The 9,000-nt window shown below is 38.1% G+C and overlaps 1 protein-coding gene across 1 annotated transcript in view; it reads left to right on the forward strand.

Moving 5' to 3' along the window:
- The window catches only part of POLA1 (DNA polymerase alpha 1, catalytic subunit), a 297,019-nt gene that overhangs the window by 57,269 nt on the left and 230,750 nt on the right, over window positions 1-9,000 (forward strand). Inside the window, 2 exon segments of the mRNA XM_077775065.1 lie at window positions 1,016-1,165; window positions 1,586-1,708. Coding sequence (XP_077631191.1) covers window positions 1,016-1,165; window positions 1,586-1,708 — 273 coding nt within the window.

Below are 9,000 nucleotides of genomic sequence, written 5' to 3' on the forward strand. Positions count from 1 at the left end.
GCTTTTCTTTGCAGCCTGTTAATAGAATTAATGGAAGCTTCAGAAAAATGATCTAATGCTTTCCTTGCTTTTTCTTGCTGTAAATTTTCATGTAAGAAGACTGCTGGTGACGATTCTAAAATGTTGCTATTCTTTCACCAATTGCAAAGCAACTTACAGATAAAAGGCCTTACATAAATGCTAAGGAACATGTATATATTAATTTTCAGAAATTTCATGGCCTATTTAAATATATGTTCCAAATTCCTAAAGGAAATTGTTGATTTAGTATTTGGGGTTCTAGTTCGTAGTCTAAAATACAGTAATTACAGGGGCGCCTGGGTGGCTTAGTCGGTTAAGCGTCTGACTTTCGCTTAGGTCATGATCTCGCGGTTCGTGGGTTCGAGCCCCGCGTCGGGCTCTGTGCTGACTGCCAGCTCAGAGCCTGGAGCCTATTTCAGAGTCTGTCGCCCTCTTTCTCTGACCCTCCCCTGCTCACGCTGTCTCTCTCTCTCTCTCTCTCTCTCTCCTCTAGAAATAAATAAAAATATTAAAAATAAAATAAAACACAGTAATTACCATGATTCTCCATAGTTGTAAGAGTGTTATGGCATTTTGTTTGGGAGTGCGTATGATTTAAAACAAGTAGTTGGGCTGCTTCCCCCTTCCCCCAGTAAATCCTAGAGGTCTCAATGCTTCTTTTCAAAAGAATTTCCCCACACATGTTGCTCCCCAATCTTTTTGAAGGGAAGAGAGGAATATATATAGAAATTGATCCCTTTAAATGATATCTACGTTTGTCAGTAATGAGAGAGGTGGAGATACTGGGAACAAGGCTGTTGGAAGTGGGAGAAGAGGGCGGCGTGGACTTGTTCTCAGCTTTTGTTTCTGCCACCCACGTGCTGTTGGCCTATACTTAGGCAAGAAAGTAGCTTTTCAAGATGTGATCATTGCATAAATTGCCCACAAATATTATTTTTGAAAATTGTTTTACAAAAGTTTGATTGGCCTGAAATTTCTGTTGTATCTTCATCAGGATGGAGAACAAGAACAGATTCCTGAGCTGCCAGACCCAAACTTAGAAATGGGCATTTTGCCCAGAGAGATCCGGAAGCTGGTAGAGAGGAGAAAACAAGTCAAACAACTAATGAAACAGCAAGATTTAAGTCCAGACCTGGTTCTTCAGGTATATTTTTTCACTGAGAGACATTTGAGTGACAGTCTCTGCTTTTAGAATTTGATTAGGAGTGTTTTAAAGATGATGCTGTTTGCAATTCTATGGGCTTATTTTAAATTTGTGGGCAGGAAACCATTCACAAACACTAGAATGCCTCAGAATGGAAGACAGATCTATCTGCAAAGCCATATCTGGACCAAATCCTTCTCACTTCTGGGAGCTTTGGAGTCTGTGTTTGTGTTTGCTTATTTCCAGAAGGTCAGGGAATCGTGCATCTGGGAGGATGGGCTGAGTGTGTTAAGAGTTCTTTTTTTGTTCAGGGACATGGAGGGTTTTTCATTGTCATTGGTGATCTAGAAAGGCATCTAATGTAATGATTAAGCATCTGCAGATATTGTTGTTTGTCTTTTGTCCTTGTGTGGCCTGCAGTATGACATTCGACAGAAGGCTTTGAAGCTCACAGCAAACAGTATGTATGGCTGCCTGGGATTTTCCTACAGCAGATTTTACGCCAAACCACTGGCTGCTTTGGTGACGTACAAAGGAAGGGAGGTAAATGGTATAACAATCATATCTCTAAAGATGAGAGATTTTTTTTTTTAACTATACATGTTCCAGTGTGGGAGAACCCAGTTTGTTGCCTAGTTAAACAGCTTCAAATGCCCCTTTCTTAGGACAGATTCAATATAGATAGGTTTATAAGTAAGGATCCGTTCATTCATCCATTGACAAAGTATTTATTGAGTGTCTACTCTGTACCAGACATTGTTAAGGGGGAAGACTGTTGAACAAGACATAAAAGGTGAGTGAGCAGAATGTGAGTCACATTCTACCTAGAGCGAGGGGTGTAGAGTGGCATGTAGTGGGGACTTGGGATGGAGAGACCGTAGTTGGGAAGGAAAAGAGACTTGTAAATAAGTGAATAAACAAACATAAAAAATAAGAGAATATGGTAGAAATCAGTGCTGTGCTGATAATTAAAACAGGGTGATGGGCTAGTTTAATTAATGTTAAGATGGCTAGTTTAAATTGGTCGGAGAAGATTTCTTTAGTAGGTAACAGGAATGACAGCAAAGTGATATAAGGGAGCACGTGTGTATGCTGATACATTCGGTTGGAGTACAGGGCAAAGGAAAAGATCAAGGAGAATGCCTCCATTTTCACCCTTTGGCTGATTAGCTTATAGAGCCATTTACTAAACTGGAGAAATCTGCAAGAGGGAAGCAAACCACAAGAGAGTCTTAACAGTAGAGAACAGGGAGGGTGGGAGATGGGCTAGATGGGCCATGGGCACTAAGGAGGACACTTGTGATGAGCCCTGGATGTTGTAGGTAAGTGATAAATCACTGAATTCTACTCTGTATACCAGTATTGCGCACTGTGTGTTAACTAAAATTTAAACAAGCATTCGCGCGCGCGCATACACACACACACAGTTATATACATATAAAATGTAGAGAAATTTGGGAGAGAGGGATTAAGAATAGTGTTTTGGCTTTGAGATTTGTAATAGATCTCTAGGCATGTTAAGTAGGCAGCTGGATATAGAAGTCTACAATTCCAGGAATAGATGAGGAGTGGAGTTAGGGATTGAGAGTTACTGGCTTTAGAAAGATGAGCCAGATATGAAACAGATTTGATACTGTCACTTTGTGACAATATAAGCCTCACTTGCTTTAGCCCCACATGTGTGGGTTTTTCTTAATTTGTAAAAGAATAGTTATGTTAAATATTAAATTCCATTTCACTTCAGTAATTTATTTATTNTCAGGAGTAGATTCCTTAATGCCCCTTACCCCTTTAGCCCTACCCCCTTCCCACAACCCCTCCAGCAACCCTCTGTTTGTTCTCCATATTTAAAAGAGACTACTTAGTCTTAAGGAGGAGGTAGTTAGTTCGTGGTTATGAGTGGAAGGCTCTAGGTTGTTAAAACTATGGCCCATGGGCTAAATCCAGCCTGCCATCTATTTTTGTAAGTAAAGTTTTACTGGAACACAGCCACACTTATTTGTTTATGTTTTGTTTGTGGCTGCTTTTACATTACAGAGGTAGNTCTGGCTCTTTTCAGAAAACAGATTTCCTGACCCTTGCTTTAGAGTCTAGACCAGCACTGTCCGGTATAAATCTTGAGATGATGAAAATGTTCTCCATCTATGGTTTATAATACAGTCGACCACTAGCCCAAGTGGCAAATGAGCATTTGATATCAGGCGGTGTCAACTTCCTTAGGAACTGGATTTTGAGTTTTATTTAATTGTAATTAAAATTGATTTAACTTTAATCATCCACATGTGGGTAGTGGCTCCTGTATTGGTCAGTGGAGATCTAGCTGGCATGAAACAGACAAGATGTTCAGAGCTGCTCTTGTGTTGACAGTCCTATCTCACAGACTTGGCTCAGGGCACAGTGAGGAAGGGCAAAACGTGTATTAAACACAAGGAATATATGAGGAGCTTCCAGATGAATTATTTATCTAAAACTCTACAAGAATCCATTGGTATGGCTAATAACATTCCCATTTTGCAGATGAGGAAGCTAAGACTCAAAGACGAAGCATTAACAAGTGACTCTTTTGAATTGGAATCCATATTTTCCTGATTATATGGCTTCTGCTGCAGTAGTGTTGCCTACCCCATCTCATGATGTCTTTCATGTCTGTGCTTCTGTTTATATTCCTCGAAGGCCATCTTTTTTGATACTCATCTCAAGATATAGGCCCTTTTTACATGGGAAGATACAGGTATTTCAGGGGGTAGTTGAAGTGAGGGAAGGATGTTTTCAGTTTCTTAGGCTAAGTTTACTTTAAAATTATTTAAATTTTATTTCTGTGTATATATCCAGTGGCTTCTGATAGAATACCATCTTATTTTTGTATTAGGAAATGCACTCACTTTGCCCCAACTGGGTGATAATACATGGGTTGACTATTGAGATTGGATCAAGGTTACTCTTAAGTTTCTCACGAGAGGCAATAGTTGACAATTTACTCCCTTGGAGAGTGCCTCTTGCTGTTGGGAAATCCCTGTTGTTACATTTTCTGCATTGGCTCAGAAATCCACAAGCTTAAAAGGGCACTGTTGATAATGATAAGCCCCAAATTTGTCCAGCGATCTCCCCCACTCCCCTAATCCATTGTACTTTAAGGGCAATATTTTTGTTTAGCTTGATCTTTAATAGGGTATTTAAACTCTGTTTTAATTTTGCTGTTGTATAAAATACAGCAGTAACAAATCTTAATAAACTATTAAAAAAACCCTTTACTCTCTCCACTAAGAAACAAAGCGTTTCAAACAAATCTAGAAATAATTGTATGTGATTTAAATTCTTGGTTTCTACTTTCCCCTTGTCGCTTTCCCCTTTGCTCCTTCCCACAAATAAAAAAATATAACTACAGAAAGTCGGCCTTGAAAGTAATGGGAGGTTAATGAGAAATAATAATTATACATTTGCTCCTTGGAAATCTTATTCTAGAAGAAGATTCAAAGCCACCTACAGAAATTATTTCTTAAAATAAAACTGATAAAGTATTGGTGATAATTCTTAGTACTGGTGGATGGAAATAATCTCTTTGGTAATCAGTCTTGGGGTTTACTAGCATTTTCCGTATATACTGTTAGGCCTTTGTGATTTCAAACATTTCTTGATTATTAAAGAGGTAGGAAGGGTGAGGTATAAAATGAGAGTCAGTTGGCTGAAATTTTGGAATACCTTTATGACTTATCACAGCTGTCTTTTTTGTAAGGAGATGGAGTGGATGAAATAACACAGTAACTTCAAGATCTTAGAAGTTGTTTGTTTTTCAAGTCCTTGTAGGATAAATTAAGGTTCAAGTGGAAATGAATAAGGAAACCTGGTAGCATGCCATCGTAAAAGATTATAAAATTCTACATTTGAATATGGATTAATATACAGTCTGGGGAAACTGTAAGCCCTCCTCCCTTCTTGTTTTTAGCTCTATTTTGTGTGTGCTTAGTTTTGTTGGAATCATGCAGGTTTGGCTCTGGTGACCTAATAATTTCTGTAATCAAATGTATTATGACTGCTAGAGTACTCAGCGTAATTAGTAATTGTACTTTTATTAACAGGTTTATAATCAAAATGCTAATAGTTGTGTCAAATGGACATCAATATTGTCTTTGCCCAGGTGTGATCTTTCACACTTAAACTCTTCTATGATTTTTAATTGCTCAGTGGTAGAGGAATTAGTTAATGGTTAAAGAATTGTATGAGGGACCTCATAGCGTGCAAGTTATTTAAAAATAATGGAGTTAGTGTTTTCAGAGAAGTAATGTGGAAACTTAGTTTATAGACGCTCAGAAGTGAATCAGGATAAATATCACCTGTATTTGTGTTTGTTCTCCATGTATAGAGAGACATAAAAAAAAGATACTGGGCAGGTTGATAGCACCGGGTGGACATAGATTTCAAGCCAGTCAAGACAACGGTTGTCAAGTGACTGGTGTGGTAATTGAAGTGATTGTTCACTAGATGGCGATAGACACCCTGAGATCATTAATCAATTAAGAGTTTTTATTCTGTGAACAATAGTGAAGGCCATGTAGTGACACAAATCTGTCCAAGTTTCAGCTTTGATTAATTTTGAAACTGATAAAGGCTAACACTGTACCAAAGGATTGTAATAGTATATTGTGTTTAAAATGATTTTTTTGAATTCTGAGTTTTTATTGATAAGAACAATCATTGAATGTATCCTAGCAAGCAAATTCTTCTGTCACATAACTAAATTCATACATGTGGCCATGAGGCTACGATACATGACTCAGTCACAGTATCTGGCTAATCCAAAGAGAATTGAAATGATTTTGATACATAATTTTGCCTCTTTGGGTTTTTTGAAAAAGGGATTTTAAACTTACTCCATACTTAAAAGCATATTCATTGCATAATCTTTAGTGTACTGATAATATTTGTCTTTATGGAATAATTAGTACTTGCTGATGTTGGTATTGTTTTATTTCTGCACTCTGTTATTTCTGTGCTCTTGATAAAACAATTTTTGGTCTGGATTTCTGGTTGCATTTTAAAGCGAACGAATGCTCTCATGTTTGGGTATAGAGCCCGTGTGTTTTCCGTTTCTCATCTGCTAGGCTGACACGAGTTCTTGCCACCCGGTTGTAGTTGCCTATGTCTCACTGGTGTTCGGAGCTGAAATTTGTGCATTTAGAATATGTATCCGGATCATTTCATGAAAACATTGCGCTCTGGGCAAGCCTTCCTGACAGCCTTTTGGTGATGTGGTAGCGCCAGTCAGCAGCCCTTTGGAATGGCCTCTGGGCCAGAGGGCTGTCGCCTCTATTGGTGTCCATGGAGAAAGAGAATGAATGGAGAATCTCATAATTAAGTGCTATGGGAGACTCTCATCTTTATCTGGAAATAAGCAAAAGTTTCACTTTTCTAGTCTTTTTCTTAAGAAGTGTAGTTTTTTTAAAAAGCAGTAAAATACTACAGAAACATTTGAAGACTGGTTCCTTCCCACCCTCTCTCATTCTTTTCTCTTCTTCAGAGGTAACTGCTTTCTAAGGGTTGGTTTTTACCCTTTTTTGCCCATGGTGTTTTGCTTTTACAACAAACCTTTATCTATACCAGTGGTGCATTAAAGGGTTTTTACCATTTATGTGTCATGCTATACATCATTTTTTTGCAGCTTCTCCCCCAAAAAATGTAGAGGGGAAAAAAAAAAGTAGGGGAAAAACCCTAGTCTATATTCCACTTTTAAATTATATCCATATTGATGCATTTTTTAGATTTCATTTATTCATGTTACCACTTGTATAATATTTCAGTGAATAAATATAGCCCAGTGTATTTTTTGTTCTCCCACTGTCCATGTTTTCAGGTTGCCAAGTTGTCCCTTTAGGTTTTTTTCCCTTGATGAACAGTGCTGTGGTGCAGTGCCCCACAGGCGCGAGTGTCTGTCCTGTATTACTAAGAGTGAGATCTCCCCAGCCACAAGCAGTGTGTGACCTTCGATTGCTAACAACAGTCATTTAATTTATCATGGCAAGCTAATTCTTTCAAATAGCTAAATTCATATCTGTGTCCGGCGGTGGAGAGGGGGCGGTCACAAAACCAGCCTTGCTTAGTCAAAGTATCTGAGGTGAGCCTGAAGAGAACTGGAAATGATTTTGACATACAGTCTTGTCTCTTTGAATTTGTTGGTTTTTTTCCTGTCCAGGGATTTTCAACTCACTACAAACTTCTAAACTTGATCTTTAGTGTTCCACATCCTCATCGGCACTTGTTATTTTCTGAAGTTTTTATTTTTTGCCACATAAGTGTGAAATGGCATCTCTTTATGATCTTAATTTGCATTTCCTTAAGTATTAATGAAGTTGAGCGTCTTTCCATTTGTTTTAACTCTTCACTTCTCTGATATGCCTATGTGTATATATCCCCTCCTCCCTCCTGTTTCTTTTTGTTTCTCTCTGTTTTTATTTTTGTTTTATTTCTGTTTCTTTTTGTTCTTTGCTGCTTCTTAGGAATTAAAAGGCTAGTCCTTGTTTGGTCATCTGTGTTGCAGATATCTAGTCTGTGGCTTGTCCTTCACCTTTACGTGTGGTCTTTGAATGTGTACAAGTTTCTTTTTTTTTTTTAATGCCAAATAATTTGATTTATTCCTCTCTGTATACTGTTTTTTTTTTTAAAGAAATCTTTTCTCTTCTGCAATGACAGACATTCTCCCTCAATTTCTTTTTTTACTTAGATCTTTAATTGTATTTGTCTGTTTGCTTCCTTATGGAGTTGTTGAATCTGTTCNTATTGGGCCCCCATTTGTGTTAGGCTACAGCAGCAGAGTTGAGTAGTTACCACAGAAAGTAAATGACCCATAGGGCTTAAAATACATACATTCTGGCCCTTTTTGGAAAAAATGTTTGTAGATCTCTGGTCTCAAAGAGAGCCACGAACGATAGGAAAGTCCCCTTCCTTTCTAACACGCCCCATCGTGTTAGAGGAAGAGAGAGGCAGTTAGACTGTAAAGGACGTTATACAAAAGGAAGGAAGGAAGGAAAATGATCTTTTGGACACATGAAACTGTAGAGTTTGAAGTTCTCCTTTGCTCAGATGGTCATAGGAGAGCTTCATTCAACCCAGGTAGAACTCAGGGGAGGTCTGAGTCCCCTGAGGTTGTAGACAGCATTTTGTGTGTCTGTGCACAGGTGTACGTTTTGGGTGGTCGAGAGCGCATCACATGGAAGAGTTCTCAGAGGGGAAACTGATGCCCAAAGGATGAAGAGTTGTTGGTTCTCAATTTTTCCTCTCTGCCTTCTTCTGTAGGTTGAGGGGAAACTTTTACCTTAAAACTGTTTGCTTTTTTTCGCCGAAGACATGGCAGTGTGGTGAATTGTCTTGCCAGACCAGACCTCTGGAAACTGTGTCGGTGGTAGCAGGGGAGAGTTCTCCTTCTGTCTCCAGAATTTTAATAGCCACCGTTAACACTGCTTTTAATTTCAGCTGACCTCCTAATGTTTTGATTTTTTTTAACATAATATTTCTTCTAAGGCTGAGGTGAAGGTCTGATATGTTTTGGTAGAATATATTTTATGTTAAAAGGAAGCAGTATCCTTTTTCAGTGATCACAGGTAACTTATCACTTTTGAAGTTGTTTACATAATAAAATTCTAGGTCAAAAACTTTTTATTGCCTTTTTTATTGTATTTCAGGGGTGCTTGGGTTCTAAATTCTTTGCAGTGCTTCAAAACTGATAACGCTATTCAGCGTTAGTAATTCACACCTACTAATTCAGAATCTGTGGCAATTCAAATGAAATGAATTGAAATTCTTCATAGTAGAAATTAATAGTTATTTTGGAGCCTGGTTTCTTT

This window comes from Crocuta crocuta, unplaced genomic scaffold (assembly GCF_008692635.1).
Source record: "Crocuta crocuta isolate KB4526 unplaced genomic scaffold, BGI_CrCroc_1.0 scaffold1468, whole genome shotgun sequence".
Classification (NCBI taxonomy): Eukaryota; Metazoa; Chordata; class Mammalia; order Carnivora; family Hyaenidae; genus Crocuta; species Crocuta crocuta.